Here is a 22,214-nt window from a genome sequence, read left to right on the forward strand (position 1 = left end):
ATTCTTCCGCGTTTGCTGTTGTCTCACTCTAGTTTCGTAGTTTATTAGGCAGACAGGATTTAAATGAGATAGCAGCAAACACGAAACAATACATGGCAAAATGTTTATATTCATATTATTCTTATGGTGAAGAGAATACTGCATGTGATTCACAATTCATAAAAGTTCCTATTAACAACCATCTCTTCCCACAGGTAGGACAAAATTCAGAACATAGAGTTGGCTATATTGACAAATATCCCAAACAGTCTTGCCAGTCGGATCTTCGTAGTACATTGAAATGCTGCTACATTCGAAAGCGAACAATACGGAATTTGTATTTACTTCGTTGGATAATCTATGAAAATGCAGTGGTCGAAACCCGGGGCGGAGAAAAAAAGTTCGTCTTCCACCTTTTTTTTTTAAATTTATTTACTGATGCAAAGGTTTTGGTGCCAGTATTTATCTTTGTGCCTACAAAGCATGCCTGTGTAGCACTACATATATTCGACGGCAGAAGTTAGTTGTGGCTGTACCTACATTTTTCAGAACTTCCGCTTGCTTTGTGCTCGATTCTAAGCTGCAGGCAATTTTTTGGATTAAAAAACTGGAAAAAAGTGCGGCTTAGATTCGAGTAAATACAGCAGTCCCTGCACATTCCACCAGGCAGTGTTCATCTCTCTCCTCACCCGTCCATTACTATTTCTTCCCCTTCCCTGCACCCTCCAGATTGCCGCTTGCATTCCATATGATAGTTGCATTCTGGACCGAGATGCTGAAGTTGGTGGTTGTGTGTATGGTAAGCTTACCTGGGTGTGTGAATGGTGTGCGTCTCTCTTTTACTGAAGAAGGCTGTGGCTGAAAGCTTTAGATAAGTGTCTTAATTGTACCTGACTGCAACTTGACGTGTCTTCTTTACAGAACTGGAATATTGCTTACGTATTCCGTGTGCTACAGATGGCACACACATTTCAGGGGACCATCTGCCCCCGCCTTTTTTTTTGTGGTCACCACAATTTTTCTAGCTCTGTCCTGAATTTTTTCAGAAGTAATTTGGGACACCAATCTATTCCAGATTTAACAATTATGAAATGATTTATCCCAAATTAGGTGTTCATTTCACTTGCATCGGTACGCTGCTATTAAAAGGATATTTTCCAAAATAATTAATGCATGGAGCAGTTTGTTGTAGAAACTAAAAAGGCAACATTAGTGAGTAGCGTGAATTATGACAAAACCTGAGTTGAATGTTTTCATATGCTGTTGAAGATCGAAGAAAATTTACACCACTGATAAATAATGTGCATGTGCTTGCACTCCAGCTTAGAACGTACTAATAAAATATAAAATAGAACATACTAATAAAATATAAAATGATGCAATTTTTGTAACAAACTGAATTGATAGTTTGCATTTATTAATTTTTGCATTATCAACATTTTTTAATATGTCCTGAACTTGAGTCTAAAAAATATGGTCCCTGTAACACACTGAACCCGTAAGTGGCTACTAGATCCTTGAACATTGTGCCACAAACTGCACATTTCTGAAATAATGTTATCAAAGTTGTAGAGATCATTTTGGAATTCCCTTTATTTTCCATATTTACAGAGACATTAAGAAACCACCAACAAACGGCGATTGCATGCATCACGCCACCACTCTGCCCACGAAACAACCAAATATTTTGTCATTAACACCTTCTAATCATTGAGCTGTATTAAAACAGACTTAATTTACGTTCATATTCCTTACTCCACATAAGTACTATGTTTGAACATGAAAATCTCTATAATGTGCATTCACAAATTCTTTTTACTCTCACATGTAATTTATATATGCTAATCAGTAGGAGGTGTCTGCCCACTGGTGTTATCAGCACTGAAACGCAAGAGAGGAAACATTCCCCCTCTCATGTCACTGCTCCCCACAGTAAATCACAGCAGTCAACTGGCTTATTGTCTACAGACTGTGTGTCTGGGAAAGTAATACAATTTCAGCCAGATGTCCAGGGCTTTTGAAGTTTTTTTATCTGGGATTGGGAATTCAAGTGATGGAAGGCCTACATCAGTGATACATCATCTTAATTAGTTACATATTAATATAATGGAAGGAAACATTCCACGTGGGAAAAATTATATATAAAAACAAAGATGAGGTGACTTACCGAACAAAAGCGCTGGCAGGTCGATAGACACACAAACAAACACAAACACACACACAAAATTCAAGCTTTCGCAACAAACTGTTGCCTCATCAGGAAAGAGGTAAGGAGAGGGGAAGACGAAAGGAAGTGGGTTTTAAAGGAGAGGGTAAGGAGTCATTCCAATCCCGGGAGCGGAAAGACTTACCTTAGGGGGAAAAAAGGACAGGTATACACTCGCACACACGCACATATCCATCCACACATACAGACACAAGCAGACATATTAATGGCACATGAAAGAACTTAATTCACAACAATATGAATTAGTTTTAAATGATGAACACAAAAATTGCTCCATTCAGTACATAACTAAATTAACATGTATAATTGTTATTTTAACTCTAGCATACCACCTTAGTATGCCCTCACTTACCCCCTGGGAATAGGGCTACCTTCTGGCAGTATATGGTAGCACTGCTTAAATTCAGCTAATGAAAGTACTGCAAGCTGGTTTCACTCAGATGAATGAAGCGACAGCTCAGTGAGCTAAAACACTAAAGAGCAGTTTCATCTAAAAGAATGATTACATCGTTCAACCAACAGAAAAACTACTGTTTTTACTTGAAAAGAAAGACTAAATAATTCAGTCAAAGTGCAAAGCTATAATGGTATTGAATGTTTCCATTTGGTTGCTCCCAAGGAGTGGTTTCATTCAAAAGAATGAATGAGTAGTCCAACCAACTGAATGATTGTAGTTGTTCTGTTGCTGCCATCACAAAAGTGATCTGTCTGTCTTTTCTGAACATCCCCAATCTAACCCCCTTTTCTTTCTGAAGAGGGACCTAATAAATACAAAAGATACAATTAGTTTCTTTCACTTTTAAATGTGTTTATTGGTAGTAATGTAATACTGTTTCACAACACTGTACCATTGATGGATTTTTATGCTCAAGGACCCTATTCAAGATTCAGTTGTTGTCAAGCTTGTACACCAGGGTGATGCACAGAGATACTCGCCATGGAACTTCTGTTAGTGGTTTACTATACACCCAATAGATCTTCTGACATTATCACCAATATGACTAAAAGATGAGCTTATATTAATCTACAACCTATGGAAAATGTCTGTTTTGGGAACATACATGCTTTGAAAGCAAATAGAATGAACACGTCAAAAAATTTCAAAAGAATAATAAATTTATTTCTAATTAATATTGTTATACAAACATATAAGTCCAGTCATTTCACATGAACAAAAAATAAATTGCTATAGATTAGATATCTTTCGTAACAAACAACACTTAATGCGTTTTCTTCACAGGGCGGCACCACTTTCAATCACCTGTGCGATTTATTTCACATATTTCCACGAATGTTTAACAACTGATATATCATTACTAAACTGTAATTAACAGCAAGTCTTAAAACCAGAATTATACATAGCTGGAAAAGATTTCACACATTCTCTTCAACATGCTAACTGAGAAAAACTTTTATCTAATGAAATCTTACTACAACTGACTGACTAATAGTCAAAGGGCAGCTTGTTGAAACAGCCACACCCAAAATTAAAAAAAATATATATATCTTATCCAGTCATGTAAATAAGTAACCTTTTGTATCCTACCCAGTCAGATAGGTGTAAGTTATAGAAAAAACACGGAAGAAAAAAAAAATTCAGCTTTTGACATTGTTTTGGATATTAATCAATTAACAGAAGAGAGAGTTGAATGATATGGTGGTGTTGCTAAACTGTAAACACACTTCTACCACTATCCACACATTTGGAAACATCGCTACAGCAGCCAGTTAACTGTTGGTAGCACAATACTCGTATTCAACAGGAATCACTATCTGAAGAAGGCAATGGTAAAATTTAATTGTATAACTACTGCACACAAACAAGAATGATACAGTCCTAAACTTTAGTTTGAAGTACAGAATTGCTTCTTAAGAAGTGAAAGGGATGCCTCAATTGTCTGAAGGCAAACTACTGTCTACACTTCCATGAAGTGTTCATTCCCATTTTTCTTCAATATATTTTTGATAAATAAAAATGAGATATGGGTAAATACATTAGTAATCTATTAACAAGCTTCCCATTAATTCTGCAATAAATTCAGTGGTACTACTGATGTAAAAATAACATGACTGAAGAACAGAAAACAGGAAACTTGATACCTCTTCCTATAGCTTGGGAAAAACCTTCTACATATTTGAAAGGGCAAGGCCAGGCTTTAAGCTGAGAAGAGTCTTTGGTTTTGGGATAGTGGAATTTTCAACACATCACAAAATTTCAGATGTTAATGAAACCACAAATATCAATAAGCAGTATCTTCCTTAAAAAATTATCCAAAATTATATTTGCAATCATAATCAAAATAAACATATATCAACAAATATAATTATTTTGAATTATGGAGTACTTCAAATGATGTTCTTGTCCTACTTCAACTTTGAGAAAGAGTGTCAAAAATCACATATCCTCTTAGTACATAATTGCCAGCCACTGTTTCTCTGATAAAACACTGCCACAACCAGCTTACCATTTTCTCTCTTTCCTGTCTTTACTAAAATATACAAACATGAAAGAGTGCTTAAGATAAATAAAATTACTATAGATAGGAACAATCACAAAATCTCCTCTCAGATCACATTATCCCAGAGATAACTTCCTATCATGAGGAACAACTGGGCTTTTCTGACAAAAGCTACAACAAAAATTATGTTAAACATGTTCATATTAGTACCAAAATTACACAAATTACAAAACAATTTATTTTCATTATGTCATACTCAACAGCAGTCAACAGGACATGTAATAGGTTAAAGACAAGCAGCTAAAAACAGTGAGGCATAATTTCAGTACTTCATAGACTATTCTTTTCAATATATAATATTTATAAAGCATTACATAAATTATATATATGTATATTGTATATAAAACTGCAAGTATATATATGTTTCTCTTTTTTCTCTCAAATGTTACTGATTATTTTACATCTAAATATATCTAAATCAGAATTTTACTCAGACTTTTTTCTGAAACTAGAGTAGGCCAAGGGAATTAATCAGGAATTCATATCACACAGAAAATGGAATATATTTACCAATGATGCTGATGAACAATTTATCTGTGATTTAGAATTTCTGTACCATCTACTTCTCAAAAATGGAGAAATGTTAAATATCTAAGACCAAATAAGTAATTTATAAGACATACCATGGTGCCATCTGATTCAAGACTTGCATCACAGAAATCTAAATGACTAACGCTTCAGAGAACTGTACACATCATTCCTACATTGGAGGACTGCCATTCTTTGCAAACTTACTGTTCACATTATATGTTTTAAAGACAGTGCCTGAATGATTAATCAGACAAAATTTATCTTTCTGTCTAGCAGTGATACACATAAAATGCAGGGGGGGGGGGGGGGGGGGGGGAACAAAGATCCCACTGTATTAATTAATCTAGCTCTTCAGTGATTACGAACTGGAGTAAAACAGACACACACGTGTTATCCACAGCTTATAAACAGAATCAACTTAATTCAGGTCTACCAAATGAGGTTTGTGCTCAAAAGAGCAGCAATGCATCTCTGAATAAATTCATGAACAATATTATTTCGAATTCCTATTTTAAAGAGAATTATAATATGCACTGTAAATGGTAATATTTTGCATACCATTCTTCAGTTGTGGTGAGGGCCAGAACAAATCAATAGGTTTCACTCTGAAGCACAAAATGACATCATGTAGGCCAGCTTGACACTTCACTTTGATGTGCTAAAGCAAGTAGTTAATCAGCAACAATTTGGTTGAAGTAAAACATTGTTCATTCTTGTTATATTGCAAATACATCTTTATGGGTCAGAATAAACAATAGGACAAAGAGAAAGTACATTACAGAATTAAATTTCCCCCCAATCAAAACAAATAGTGCTCTTTACAGGTTTTTTATGACAGTCCTCTTGCCAATCAACACAATTGTATTATTCATGCCACCAAAAAAAGAAAAAAAAAAACAAAGGCTACCAACATTTCTATCAACTGACCAGTACTTCAATAACAACACACTATACATTCAAATCCAATACCTATACTCACATGGCACTAAGATTCCATACTCTGTGTCAACAGCCAGTATGCAAACCCACAGCTACTTTTATTTTGTGGTGTTCAGTACATCAAAACATCAACTAACAAATGGGAATGGTCATGAGCAACACATTTTACAGCCTGGAATTCTCTCTGTTTTTAATTCTAAAGCTGAATGCTAATCAAACATGGAAATTAAAGAGGAGTCATTAAATCAAGAGAAAGTGAGATCACACATTCAAGAATGGGAGGTGGCTAGTTATTTTAGAAAAAATTAGGAACTCCTGATTAGGGACACTTTACACATGACTCATCACAAAAATTAGGATTCATATACTTAAACAGGCTCTAAAAATTTAGGTTAGAAGTACAATTTACAACAGAAAAATGCTACTGAGAAAGACCGTTCCTATCAAAATATATCTTTAAATAACCATTTAATGTTACGAAGGCACTTCTAATAGCAGCAAAGGACACAGTTCATCAACATACATCTCTAACAAAATTTTAAATTATATTCTTCCAACAACAAAATGAAGAGACAGGCTTTTACTACAATGATATGTAAACTAAGTCTTTGAGTAATGTTTTCTTCATTATGACCAGACAAAATTAATTTGTTTTGAGCAGTCTGGGATGTAATATTTTGGCTGTATACATTGACAAAAATAATGTTAAATGAATGGAGCAGGGGGAGGTAGGGATATACAGAAACAGACTTTGTATAAAAATACTTCCACACATCCTCTATATCAATGAAAATTTCAAATATTAAAATGCTAACTGTATAAAAGTTACTTAAATATTTAAGATGCAAGTCTCCTGTGCCAACATGACATCTCTTACAGAATCAGGAAAATACTGTTCATATCTCAGATAAAAGCTTATTCAGACAGAGAAAATCAATTTTGTAAATGCCCACAGGCTCATTTTTGGAGCAGCTGCTTTATTTCATCTTTTTCTGCCGACGCTAGGTAAGTTGTTCCATCTGGCGCTGTCCCCTCTTTTGACGCTCCCTGCATTAGAAAACATCAATTCATAAACACATTTATGATATTTTGGGGACATAATAATGATTAATCTAACAAAATATGGCAACACGTTCCTCCAGTTCTGTCAAACCTGTAAACTCAAAAGCATGACATTTGGGCAATTACTATATAGATAAGACAGCAACTTCCTTCATTAAGCAGGCAAAAGAATTATGCAACCCAACAGAAGGGCCTGACAAGAGATGCAAAATCATGTAATTGTATATAATGCATATAATGATTCAAAATAAATAAATATTGTTCATAGCAAACTGGAGAAAATGTAGGATAGAATGGTGATGTAAACAGCATTGTCTGACATTCCCAAAACAAAGTGTTACAGGCTCTCTGCTACTCCTAAACTAAATGAACAATTTAGCAGGAAATCAGAACAGTCCTCTTGAATTGTTAGTAGATGATGCAGCCGAGCAAAGTCATCAAAACCAATTGCAAATTGACATATATCAACCTTTGCAGTTTTGACTTGTTAATATAGACGGTATGTTAATTTGTATCCATTGGTTGTGTGTGTTGATTAAAAGAAAACTTCAGAGCCAATGTAACTGCACTGAAGAACTTCACTGGCCTAAAAAAGTAATAGGACATTGCTGACAGGAAATTCTTAAATGCTATCTTTCTTGAAACATGGGATTTATATCATGAATGATATCACTACTCACCACAAAGTTCATCTGGCTGCTTTTAGTATAAATAACAGTATCTCTTGTGGACTTATGGCATTGTTGTTACATGTTACAGATGGTCCCTCAGGCTGGTTGGAGCACTTGAATTAGCAGACCCATGCCTATTTTCAGGTACCACCCAGCCCTTCACATATATTTGAAATTGTCTCTTAACAAGATGTTGGGCTTCCTAATTTCTTGCATTATACATGGGTGGTTAATTAAAGATTTTTGCATCAGCTTATAAGATTCCACTCCTAGCTTCCCACAACATATAAATTGCTTTTGTAGGCTGTATTGTAGTTGTGAAAAAAATTCAGTTTGACTGAAATAATGTTTCACTTTTTGGTGCAGCTGTAAATACAATAAGAAGTACACACACTAATTTAAAGACAGATGTAATCTGCGTAGCAATTCGCTTGCAAGAATGAACTGCATGGAACAACAGAACAAGCTATGACGGACCTGTCAGGTACAGGTCCGTGCGCACGCGCGCGCGCACACACACACACACACACACACACACACACACACACAAACACACACACACAAACACACACACACAAACACACACACACACACACACACACGTCAAAATGACAATTACATGTTTCAAGCAATATATCATTCCAGAATTTCCTGCCAGCAGTACACTTTTTTATTTTTACTTTTAGGCCAGCACTACTGTATAATAACACAAGTTCTTTTGTACAGTTAAGTTCAACAAATACTACGAACGGGTACAGCATTAACATGTTTCCTTTGTTACCAAGCCAAAATATTTGATTACTCTAACAAGAGTGGAATGAACAATGCATTCAATTCAGTATCAAGGAAACAAACAGCTGAAGCTAATTAAGTACACTGATTAAGGTTAAGAGCACCTTCTGTGACCAGGTCATGGCCATGGTGTCCAGGAGCATCCAGGATAACTACGGACTGATACTGATGATGATCCACAGAGGTACATAACTATTTCAGGTGTCAGTTCCACCAGAAAACATGATAACTCCACCTCAGTGTCACAATAAATCCTAAAGAAAAGCTTAATCGAAAGAAGGTTTAAATGCTGATATTTTGTTTTTAAGCAGAATAGTCGTGTACGCGCACACATGACTGCCTGTAGAGAGGCACTACAAGGCGATCATTTAATAAAGTTTTGGGTCATTTATTAAAAATTAATCCAGCAATGAATTTAAAGGAAAATAATTTCAATTCTAAAATTAAATTTCATAGTCATATATATCCTACAAAAACTGTTGAAAATCAAAGCGAAAAGTTCTGTTCCAACAATTGTAACGGTTAGACAGAATTTTTCCATCCAACCTAGAAGCTGACAGATTTTATTGGGACGAAGACAAAAACAAATGAGTATTTTAACAATTTGTTTGTGGTAACAGAATTTGATAAATGAAACACAGGTGTTATCAAAATTATTGCCATTTGAAATATGCCCAATATTAGTACAGCCCATACATGCAATATTTGAAAATTTTACAACTTGTTTGACAGGGGTTTGAAAATAAAAAGGAAAATAGCAAGGACAATAAGAATCACATTGTTATTAAATTAAAGCTACTACAGAACTGTAGGGGGAATAGTACATTCATAAACAGATGGTGACTTACAGCAAAGTACTCTGTGAATGAGGTTAATATAATTTTAAAACCTATGTAACACTACAGGTGTTAAATAAAGCGTTTTGAAAGTGTATATACACTGAAGGGCCAAAGAAACTGATGTTGTTGTTGTTGTGGTCTTCAGTCCTGAGACTGGTTTGATGCAGCTCTCCATGCTACTCTATCCTGTGCAAGCTTCTTCATCTCCCAGTACCTACTGCAACCTACATCCTTCTGAATCTGCTTAGTGTATTCATCTCTTGGTCTCCCCCTACGATTTTTACCCTCCACGCTGCCCTCCAACACGAAACTGGTGATCCCTTGATGCCTCAGAACATGTCCTACCAACCGATCCCTTCTTCTGGTCAAGTTGTGCCACATACTTCTCTTCTCCCCAATCCTATTCAATACTTCCTCACTAGTTATGTGATCTACCCATCTAATCTTCAGCATTCTTCTGTAGCACCACATTTCGAAAGCTTCTATTCTCTTCTTGTCCAAACTATTTACCGTCCATGTTTCACTTCCATACATGGCTACACTCCATACAAATACTTTCAGAAATGACTTCCTGACACTTAAATCTATACTCGATGTTAACAAATTTCTCTTCTTCAGAAAAGCTTTCCTTGCCATTGCCAGTCTACATTTTATATCCTCTCTACTTCGACCATCATCAGTTATTTTGCTCCCCAAATAGCAAAACTCCTTTACTACTTTAAGTGTCATTTCCTAATCTAATACCCTCAACATCACCCGACTTAATTCGACAACATTCCATTATCCTCATTTTGTTTTTGTTGATGTTCATCTTATATCCTCCTTTCAAGACACCATCCATTTCGTTCAACTGCTCTTCCAAGTCCTTTGCTGTCTCGGACAGAATTACAATGTCATCGGCGAACCTCAAAGTTTTTATTTCTTCTCCATGGATTTAATACCTACTCCGAATTTTTCTTTTGTTTCCTTTACTGCTTTCTCAATATACAGATTGAATAACATCAGGGAGAGGCTACAACCCTGTCTTACTCCCTTCCCGACCACTGCTTCCCTTTCATGCCCCTCGACTCTTATATCTGCCATCTGGTTTCTGTACAAATTGTAAATAGCCTTTCGATCCCTGTATTTTACCCCTGCCACCTTTAGAATTTGAAAGAGAGTATTCCAGTCAACATTGTCAAAAGCTTTCTCTAAGTCTACAAATGCTAGAAACGTAGGCTTGCCTTTCCTTAATCTTTTTTCTAAGAAAAGTCGTAAGGTCAGCATTGCCTCACATGTTCCAGTATTTCTACGGAATCCAAACTGATCTTCCCCAAGGGCGGCTTCTACTAGTTTTTCCATTCGTCTGTAAAGAATTCGTGTCAGTATTTTGCAGCTGTGGCTTACTAAACTGACTGTTCAGTAATTTTCACATCTGTCAACACCTGCTTTCTTTGGGATTGGAATTATTATATTCTTCTTGAAGTCTGAGGGTAATTCGCCTGTCCCATACATCTTGCTCACCAGGTGGTAGAGTTTTGTCATGACTGGCTCTCCCAAGAACGTCAGTAGTTCCAATGGAATGTTGTCTACTCCGGGGGCCTTGTTTCGCCTCAGGTCTTTCAGTGCTCTGTCAAACTCTTCACGCAGTATCGTATCTCCCATTTCATCTTCATCTACATCCTCTTCCATTTCCATAATATTGTCCTCAAGTGCATCGCCCTTGTATAGACCCTCTATATACTCCTTCCACCTTTCTGCTTTCACTTCTTTGCTTAGAACTGGGTTTCCATCTGAGCTCTTGATGTTCATACAAGTGGTTCTCTTATCTCCAAAGGTCTCTTTAATTTTCCTGTAGGCAGTATCTATCTTACCCCTAGTGAGATACGCCTCTACATCCTTACATTTGTCCTCTAGCCATCCCTGCTTAGCCATTTTGCACTTCCTGTCGATCTCATTTTTGAGACGTTTGTATTCCTTTTTGCCTGCTTCATTTACTGCATTTTTATATTTTCTCCTTTCATCAATTAAATTCAATATTTCTTCTGTTACCCAAGGATTTCTACTAGCCCTCGTCTTTTTACCTACTTGATCCTCTGCTGCTTTCACTACTTCATCCCTCAAAGCTACCCATTCTTCTTCTACTGTATTTCTTTCCCCCATTCATGTCAATTGTTCCCTTATGCTCTCCCTGAAACTCTGTACAACCTCCGGTTCTTTCAGTTTATCCAGGTCCCATCTCCTTAAATTCACACATTTTTGCAGTTTCTTCAGTTTTAATCTACAGGTCATAACCAATAGATTGTGGTCAGAGTCCACATCTGCCCCTGGAAATGTCTTACAATTTAAAACCTGGTTCCTAAATCTCTGTCTTCCCATTATATAATCTATCTGATACCTTTTAGTGTCTCCAGGGTTCTTCCATGTATACAACCTTCTATCATGATTCTTAAACCAAGTGTTAGCTATGATTAAGTTGTGCTCTGTGCAAAATTCTACCAGGCGGCTTCCTCTTTCATTTCTTAGCCCCAATCCATATTCACCTACTGCGTTTCCTTCTCTCCCTTTTCCTACACTCGAATTCCAGTCACCCATGACTATTAAATTTTCGTCTCCCTTCACTATCTGAATAATTACTTTTATTTCATCATACATTTCTTCAATTTCTTCATCATCTGCAGAGCTAGTTGGCATATAAACTTGTACTACTGTAGTAGGTGTGGGCTTCGTATCTATCTTGGCCCCAATAATGCAGTACAGTACAGTAGTACAAGTTTATATGCCAACTAGCTCTGCAGATGATGAAGAAATTGAAGAAATGTATGATGAAATAAAAGAAATTATTCAGATAGTGAAGGGAGACGAAAATTTAATAGTCATGGGTGACTGGAATTCGAGTGTAGGAAAAGGGAGAGAAGGAAACGCAGTAGGTGAATATGGATTGGGGCTAAGAAATGAAAGAGGAAGCCGCCTGGTAGAATTTTGCACAGAGCACAACTTAATCATAGCTAACACTTGGTTTAAAAATCATGATAGAAGGTTGTATACATGGAAGAACCCTGGAGACACTAAAAGGTATCAGATATATTATATAATGGGAAGACAGAGATTATGCTGTTTGTAGTAGCTTACCCGCATTCCTATTTTCCTATTCATTATTAAACCTACTCCTGCATTACCCCTATTTGACTGTGTTTATAACCCTGTAGTCACCTGACCAGAAGTCTTGTTCCTCCTGCCACCGAACTTCACTAATTCCCACTATATCTAACTTTAACCTATCCATTTCCCTTTTTAAATTTTCTAACCTACCTGCCCGATTAAGGGATCTGACATTCCATGCTGATACACCTACCTAATATCAGGTACGAGCCGGGTGAGTACGCAGAAGTGCCGCAACACAATGTGACATGGACTCTACTACTGTCTGTAGTAGTGCTGGAGGGAACCAACACCATGGATCCTGCAGGGCTGCCCATAAATCTGCAAGAGTAAATGCGGGTGGAGACCTCTTCTGAACAGCACGTTGCAAGGCATCCCAGATATGCTCAATAATGTTCATGTCTGGGAAGTTTGGTGGCCAGCGGAAATGCTTAAACTCAGAAGAGTGTTCCTTGAGCCACTGTGTAGCAATTTGGATGTGTGGGGTTTTGCACTGCCCTGCCGGAATTACCCAAGTCCATCAGAATGCACAATGGACACGAATGGATGCAGATGATTAGACAGGATGCTTACGTACGTGTCACATGTCAGCGTCATATCTAGCTGTATCAGGGGTCCCTCCACCAGCTTGAACAGTCTCCTGCTGTCTCATGTTCATGAGGTTATCTCCATATCTGTACACATCCATCTGTTCAATACAATTTGAAACGAGACTTATCCGGCTAGGCAAAATTTTTCGTCATCATAGTCCAATGTCAGTGTTTACAGGCCCAGGCGAGGTGTAAAGCTTGGTGCTGTGCAGTCACGATGGGTACGTAAGTGGCTCCGAAACTCATATTGATGATGTTTCGTTGATGTTGAACGATTCTCTTCAGCCGTCGTTGGTCCTGTTCTTGCAGGATATTTTTGTGGCCGCAGCGATATCTGAGATTTGATGTTTTACCAGATTCCTGATAATTCACGGTACACTCTCGAAATGGTCGTATGCGAAAATCCTTATTTTGTCACTTCCTCTGAGATTGCTGTGCCCCATAGCTTGTTTGCCGACTATAACACCACATTCAAACTCACTTAACTCTTTGATAACATGCCATTGTAGCAGCAGTAACCGATCTAAAAACTGTGCCAGACACTTATTGTCTTATATATTTTTTGCTGACCGCAGCTCCGTATTCTGCCTGCTTGCATATCTCTGTATTTGAATACACATGCGTATACCAGTTTCCTTGGTGCTTCAGTGTATATGAACAACAAGAACATCTATAAAGTGATTCTAATGACATGTATGAATCACTAAATGGGAAATATTGTAATTTAGCTGATCATCCCATCATTAACTCCTGAGAACATTCAGATATGTTGTTCTCCCTTTCCCACATCTTTCACAAACTGCAGAAAAACTCTAAATTAATTGAACTGCGAGTGAGTATGGACTTTCAAACAAATGTTACAGTAAAATCAATTCAAGTTTTATTTTCACAGACACATCAGTTTAGTGCAAGATAGTTGTGAAACTAATGAAACATCACACTCTCAATGTCCTATTCATATGAATACGAAATACGACAAATTGACACTTACCTTTTCCAAAAGTAATCTGACACAGTCTGTATGTCCCTCCCAAATTGCTGCAAGAAGAGCACTAATTCCATGTTTGTCTTTTGCCTAGAAAAATGAAACTTAATTTAAAAACCTTTGCAACCACTATGACATTTACAGAAATACTGTGGGCCATGTGTAAAATTATCACGCTGACAATGTACCTCACAGAGAACAAAATAGGAGCCTAACTCTATCTTGAGTGACTTGTACTACACTGTGACATGGGTACACAAACAAAATACATAGGTGATTGGACACACAGACGAGAGAGAGAGAGAGAGAGAGAGAGAGAGAGAGAGAGAGAGAGAGAGAGAGAGAGGTCAACCAGTACGTCCTGGGTGATGGTCACCAAAAGACTTTTGAGATAGCAAAGGGTTATGCTTTTTATGTACCCACGGAAGAGCTTAAAATCAAAATTTGTCGTGGGCTTGGATTTGATGTACTGCAAAGCTTGAGGTATAGCAACCAACTCTGCAGTGTAGACACCGCTGGCACTCAGCAGAGATTGCTTCTCGTGTCCTTGTGCATGATCAAAAGGCATAACCGACCCTGTCATTGGCCTTTAATCTGTCAGTGTAAATGCGTACCGAATTAAATTTGGACAGTGCTGCAGCAAGTTGAAGCAGGTATCTCATAACAGTGTTCTAAATTGAGAAAATTGGCCCACAAACCTGCTGATGAGAAATAGCAGAAATCACACTGACTTTTGGTGAACTGTGCACCTGTTATATCAACATATATACATTTTCTGATGAATTCCATATTTTTGTGTAGAACAGTAACAGAAATACCTGGATGGAGCAATATATAAAATTAAGGAAAGGCAACCACTCAGCTACAGCATGCCAGTCTACAAACACATAATAAGCCTGGAGAATAAACTTGGCACAAATGGAACTGTTCAAAGCGTCATATTGAGTGGACCGTTTTTTTTCTGTGGATGTCGAGTTAATTTCAGCCTTGACGTTGCCACAGGGAGTACCGGAAGTGGATGGTTTACTCCCGCTATCGTCCGATGTGAAAATGCTTCTCTACCTGCATTAGACTCATTTGCCGACCGAGATGTCATTGCTTACAAGACCTGACATTGTGGAATAGATGCTAAGACCCAATCTAGACCCAGTTATGTATACAGGGTGTTACAAAAAGGTACGCCCAAACTTTCAGGAAACATTCCTCACACACAAAGAAAGGTTAGGTTAGGATAGTGTTGTTTAACATCCTGTCGACAATGAGGTCATTAGAGACGGAGCGCAAGCTCGGGTTAGGGAAGGAAATCGGCCGTGTCCTTTCAAAGGAACCATCCCGGCATTTGCCTGAAACGATTTAGGGAAATCACGGAAAACCTAAATCAGGATGGCTGGAGACGGGATTGAACAGTCGTCCTCCCGAATGCAGGTTCAATGTGCTAACCACTGCGCCACCTCGCTCGGTACACACAAAGAAAGAAAATATGTTATGTGGACATGTGTCCGGAAATGCTTACTTTCCATGTTAGAGCTCATTTTATTACTTACTTCAAATCACATTAATCATGGAATGGAAACACACAGCAACAGAACGTACCAGTGTGACTTCAAACACTTTGTTACAGGAAATGTTCAAAATGTCCTCTGTTAGCGAGGATACATGCATCCACCCTCCGTCACATGGAATCGCTGATGCAGCCCTGGAGAATGGCGTATTGTATCACAGCCGTCCACAATACGAGCACGAAGAGTCTCTACATTTGGTACCGGGGTTGCGTAGACAAGAGCTTTCAAATGCCCCCATAAATGAAAGTCAAGAGGGTTGAGGTCAGGAGAGCGCGGTGGCCATGGAATTGGTCCGTCTCTACCAATACATCGGTCACCGAATCTGTTGTTGAGAAGCGTACAACACTTCGACTGAAATGTGCAGGAGCTCCATCGTGCATGAACTACATGTTGTGTCGTACTTGTAAAGGCTCATGTTCTAGCAGCACAGGTAGAGTATCAGGGTGGGTGGGGAGAGGGATGGGGTGGGGGGAGAGGGACGGTGGGGGGAGAGGGACGGGGGGGGGGGGAGGGAGGGAGGGAGGGGGGGGGGAGAGAGAGAGAGAGAGAGAGAGAGAGAGAGAGAGAGAGAGAGAGAGAGAGAGAGAGAGAGAGAGAGAGAGAGAGGGGGGGGGGGGAGAGCCAGTGCATGATCTGGACACAGGAGGAATGGTGTGGATAGGACAGAGTACGGAAAAGGCAAAATCAGGCAATGGGAACAGGTCTACAGAGGTTTAAGCCAGGGGGATTGCAGCAATGCAGGATGTGTTGGAGAGAATTACCATCTGCGTAGTTCAGAGAAACTTGTACTGGAAGGGAGTATCCAGATGGCCTGTGTAGTGACGTGGTTGTTGGGAGACATTTGTGTTGTTGTGCGCTGTATGTTCATCAACTGGGTAGTCAAGTTTGCAATTTGCCATTCGTGCGAGTCGGCAGCTGGCTACTTGTCACGACCACAAAGAATTCTGTACAGTAATTGCAGTGTAGCTGATTCATAACATGGCTGCTTACAAATGTGACCCTACCTTTTACTGGGTAGGAAATGGCTGTACCTGGAATGTGGTAGTAGTTGGTGGGTGGATGTATGGGGTGCAGGATTGAGAGGTTTCACATTCTCCTTTGGTACTTCTTACTTTTTCTCATGGAGTCTTGTGAATTAGTGGGTGTCGACTGGCTCAGTTAAAAGAGGACTCAATAGTAGAGCATGAAACTTCCAAATAGCTGGAGATAATGTTGATTAATAGTGAAGGACTTGGCTAAGGTTAACTGACACCAACAAATTTCTTTTATTCCCTACTGTTTTTTTAACCGTGTTCTCATTTCTTCGTTGTGATTACCATCAGGGTTTGCTATCAATTAGCTGGAGCCTGTGCACTGAACTGTTAGTATTGAAAGTACTCCATTCCAATGGTCATATCTCAGTCTATCTTGAAAGTAGTTAGGCGGCTACGGAGCTTTTAATTACCGACTTTGGAGTTGTGAAAGGTTTAACTCAGGGTTGCAGGCTTAAAGCAAGGCTGGCTAATCTTATTTTTGCAAATGTAGCAGTGGGGAGCATGGGTTTCAGATTAAATAGGTAGAGCAATACATCATTTAATTTGTCTCACATGCCGCAAAGAGTGGTTAGATTCTGGGGGAAGGAATGTTTCACCTGGCCTAAAATTGAGAACTCATTTTATAATATCTTAAAGTACTGAAAAGATTACATTTGATTATAAAAAATGGTTAATTTCATTTTGGCATCATTTCAGTTAAGGCGCCAAGATTTATTAAATTTTGGAGTTTTATTAATACACTTAAATACGGTTTGTTTATTTAGTGTTCAATAAAATTCCTGTTCCCCACTTCTTTTAAAAAATGTGTTTGAAGCATTACTTATATGTCCAATGCTGTACTCAATTATAATAAACAGTATGTTCAGGATTCCAACACAAGTTACTGCCCAGCACCACAGTGGTTTCTTGAATTCTCCACTAAAAGCTATGATACCAAGTAGCAGGACTGTAGCTGTATTACATCAGGAATAACTAAATACAAAAATTCTATAACCAGCATCATGATGTGTCCCATCATTTCAATACAACAAAATTGTACCAATAATGGGACATCTTCAAGATATCCTCAACATGCTAGTGCTTTGAAGCAACATTTATTCATGGGGTGCACGTTATATTATAAGACCCACAAAATATGGGCTTCGACTGAAAATGACAAATGTAATAGGGTGACTTGCAAGTTCTACTTGTGACAGAGACAGCATTCTTGTGTAATGGCCCAATCTTTCGTAACATGTTACTGAAATGTAGCAGAATTTATTTTATGTTTCAGGAGAGGCAATGGCTCCTCAACTTGAAACAACAGAAGGTGATCTTACAGATCCTGTGAGGGTTGCTTTAAATACAATCTGTACAAACTTGAACAAAACTGAAGATAGTAAATATAAGAGTTCTGTTGCTGCATCTTATTCTGGTGAACAAACATGCACAGTGGGTACTAAGATAAGCTAATGACTGTTGACAATGGCAAATCTGACTCCATTCATCAAGTTCATTGTTTATGCACATTTTCTCCCACTTGTCCCGTCAGTTTCATTATATTTTTGGAGGAATATGTGTTTGATGGTTTCTCAATCTATTTTTGTGTTTTGTTGTCATGTTTACGTAATGACGTCATAGTCGCGATATGGGAGTAGTTGTGAATGGTCGTTTCCGCCATGTTGGTGACGTCATTGGTCAAAGCAGACGGATGGAATCTGAATAATTATCAGGAAAATGGGGATTTAAAATAACGAGTAGTGTCCATTGGTGGTAGTCTATCTTGGTCTCTCAGAGGAATTGTTTATTTGGAAGTCTTTCAATCAATTCGACAAATGGGGGTCTCAGTGTTGATATATTTAATGCCCAGTCTCTTGTGCCACAGAGAATTTAGAGAAAGCTACAATCATTACAGTTGAGACTGGTAAGTCCTGTTTGCAATTATTTGTTTAAAATTGCTGTTATTTAAGTTGCATATCCACATGCAATATATTGTTTGCTTCTGATAAATAAATAATGTCCTGTCACTGACAAGATCATTAGAGACAGGTGACAAGCTTGCTTCTGGGAAGGAAATTGGTTGTTCCCAAGGAACCACTCCAGTATAATCTCTAAGTAATTATAGAAACCACACAGAACTTAAATCTGGATGGCTTGATTGGAAATTTAACTACCACCATCATGGCAAATGCGAGTCCAGGTCTTAGCACTTTGCCACATCACTTGATAAAGATTTGAAGTCTGCTCTGACAGAACACTAGGCTACCTACATCCTTAAAACGCTTGAAGAAAATGGAGATTGTTATGAGGGTTTATTGTTCTGTAATTTGCAGACACTGCAATTTTATCTTAAATGATATACTACTGTTTTGTAGCCAAGACTGATACTGCTATTACTTCCAGAGAGGGTAAAAGTAATGCCCTTTCTCTGTGATCTGTGTGGATAATATGCACCAAAAGATTCATCCGAGACTTGTCCAGTGTCTACCACAGATTAGAGCTTTTTATTTTATTTTTATACATAAAAATGTATAAAATAGGGTATAGAGTGCCAAAAACCAAATTACCTTACACAAATCAAAGATGCTGATGTACTACATTACTTTTAAATTAGTGACACCATATTTTGCCATCTCTCAATCTGTTTTAATATTCCGGAGACAAAATAATTAATGAAATTCTTGCAATTCAGAAGAGGGCAACAAGAGTAATGGCAAGGGCAGACAGTAGAACACATTAAAAGCTTTGTCCATTAGGCACAAGATAAATATCTGATGCATCTACTCTGGTAAGTAATTAATTTAGATATTCTTGATAGTGTTAATTACAAACATGTTGAACTACCTAATTTAACTGTAACAAATCAGAGAGATCATTATAACACTTATGTATTCTTATCACAAAACTGATTAATAAAAAATAACAACAGCAATCAATTAAAGTGTGTAACGCATTGTCTGACTCGTCCCAAGGTCGTCAATTCAATCATTTAAGAAAAAGTTGCACAGCTTCTTGTTTATTCATTAAAAACTTGCTTTCTGGTAAGGCACAGTTTAAACAGAATTTGAAAGACTTTTAGGTTGGCCACTCCTATTCTATAGATAAATATCAGGGGCTGTTAGACCAGCTTATGTAAAAATGTCTCTTAGATTTCAGTTTTGACAGCACTTGATGACAACATTGGAGACTGGGTATTTCTTGTATGACAAATTTATTAAATGTGTGTACCTATCTTTCACTCTGACAAGTGTATTAATTCTGTAAATATTACCAGTAGCAGTTTACTGTAATGTATTCACATATCTGACAAATGACCAGGTGAGTGAGTACTACATTCAAATGCACAATGTTTTATATATATATAATACTTTCCGACATGTTCCTCACCCACAACAATCATCTCGTTTTTGGGTCTATGGAAACAAAGCTGAATCTAATCTAATCCATTCTTTAGAAATGCCCAATATGAATGTAACGTGAGGAATATTTTTGTAATTAATAAGTGCACTGACGGTGTCTGTTAAGTGCAATAGTGATCACGCACTGACACTTTACGCGTAAAATACGAATCAAAATTGGGGATAATTCGCATGCAACACGGCATTTCGAATAAATGTGGTGTAAAATACATTTATGGAAAACTGTACTTACATTAACATCGGCTCCTTTCGTAACTAGGTAACTAATGACTTCTCCCTGTCCATAATCGGCTGCATAGTGAATAGGCGGCCGTCCGTCAATTTCCTTATTAACATCTATTTGCTTAAAACAAATTATGTAAATAAGACACTCTGTTGGACAGCATATCCCAGATAAACAATTTTCAAAATAACATCTTATTGTTTTAAAACAAACCTTTTTCTCAATAATATCTTTTACTTGATCTAAATCTCCATTTTTGATTCCCCACACTAGCTCACTCATCACGGTTTTAATACTGCAAACACTATTGTTCTATTACCCTGAAAAATTATCACAAACCTGTAGGACACAGGCCGGTGATGTTACAGTTCGACACTCGACCTATATAACGATAATTAATGACATTTGAGGTATCGACTAGAGAGAAAGATTTTCGTCTCGATAGTCGAGCCTGATTTTTTTTTTTGTGGACCCAGGGTCAATCTTTTTCAGTGCAGGTTATCAATTCTATAAATTTTACCATTTCCAGGACATTACAGATTCTACAGAACCACAACCGAAGAACTTGTGTTCAAATGTAAATTTTCTGTTGGCACTTAAAAGTGGAACAAACGAAGGAACATACGCAGTTATGCGTGTTTAGGAAGAGGCCTACATGTATTGGGATCTGAATGTTGTTTTTCACAGATGCAAGCCCAGTCTTTTCCATCATGTCATTATTCAGTGCACTTAAAATTATGTGATAGGTGAAAAGACTCAGACAGTACGATTGGTGGTTCGAAGCTCAGTGACCACTGAATGAATGTCACTTTTCATATTATAATTTAATTTTTCCTCAATATAGTTTTATTTTTTATAAAAACGTTATTGCCAAATGCCTTGGTTTGCAGGTAAGGTGAATTATGATTTTAGTGGAATGTTTTATACAATTTATCATAAAATTATCTAAACTTCTTTTACAAAATTCTACAATGCTCACGTTCCGCTCGTTGATCCAGTCTGACATCATAGTCGTGACAATGTTGACAATGGGTAAGTCGCTTAACACCGTTATCAACCAATCACCACCTACGAACCTACGTTTTTCTAGACAAGGACGTTGCAGTTCATGTTTTATACACACAAAAACTAGGAACTTCTTAAGCTAAGTGTGGTGTTACTGAAAGATAGCGTACACTGGAGTGTGATATTTATTGGCATTATGTAAAGGTACAATTATCTTCTGAACAAGTCAATTTTGCAATGAGAATGATAGTTGATGAGATGATTTAGATGACATTATGAGTGTGTGGTAATATACACTCCTGGAAATTGAAATAAGAACACCGTGAATTCATTGTCCCAGGAAGGGGAAACTTTGACACATTCCTGGGGTCAGATACATCACATGATCACACTGACAGAACCACAGGCACATAGACACAGGCAACAGAGCATGCACAATGTCGGCACTAGTACAGTGTATATCCACCTTTCGCAGCAATGCAGGCTGCTATTCTCCCATGGAGACGATCGTAGAGATGCTGGATGTAGTCCTGTGGAACGGCTTGCCATGCCATTTCCACCTGGCGCCTCAGTTGGACCAGCGTTCGTGCTGGACGTGCAGACCGCGTGAGACGATGCTTCATCCAGTCCCAAACATGCTCAATGGGGGACAGATCCGGAGATCTTGCTGGCCAGGGTAGTTGACTTACACCTTCTAGAGCACGTTGGGTGGCACGG

The 22,214-nt window shown here is 37.9% G+C and overlaps 1 protein-coding gene across 1 annotated transcript; it reads right to left on the reverse strand.

Moving 5' to 3' along the window:
* Positions 1-3,304: 3,304 nt before the first annotated feature.
* Positions 3,305-20,890, reverse strand: LOC124711348 (myotrophin). The gene is made up of 4 exons (XM_047241386.1): positions 20,706-20,890; positions 20,502-20,612; positions 14,282-14,365; positions 3,305-7,242 (listed from the first exon to the last, which is right to left on the reverse strand). Exons 1-4 carry the CDS (start codon positions 20,772-20,774, stop codon positions 7,153-7,155), a joined length of 354 nt encoding a protein of 117 aa, XP_047097342.1. The 5' UTR covers positions 20,775-20,890; the 3' UTR covers positions 3,305-7,152.
* Positions 20,891-22,214: the final 1,324 nt, after the last annotated feature.

This window comes from Schistocerca piceifrons, chromosome 8 (assembly GCF_021461385.2).
Source record: "Schistocerca piceifrons isolate TAMUIC-IGC-003096 chromosome 8, iqSchPice1.1, whole genome shotgun sequence".
In the NCBI taxonomy this organism is placed as follows: Eukaryota; Metazoa; Arthropoda; class Insecta; order Orthoptera; family Acrididae; genus Schistocerca; species Schistocerca piceifrons.

Excerpts from the sequence above, each read along its gene's own strand:
- LOC124711348 (XM_047241386.1), bottom strand. The coding sequence starts at position 20,774 with ATGAGTGAGCTAGTGTGGGGAATCAAAAATGGAGATTTAGATCAAGTA. Across the intron at positions 20,613-20,705 it reads AAGATATTATTGAGAAAAAG|CAAATAGATGTTAATAAGGA; the intron begins GTTTGTTTTAAA and ends ATTTGTTTTAAG. Across the intron at positions 7,243-14,281 it reads TCAGATTACTTTTGGAAAAG|GGAGCGTCAAAAGAGGGGAC; the intron begins GTAAGTGTCAAT and ends TTTCTAATGCAG.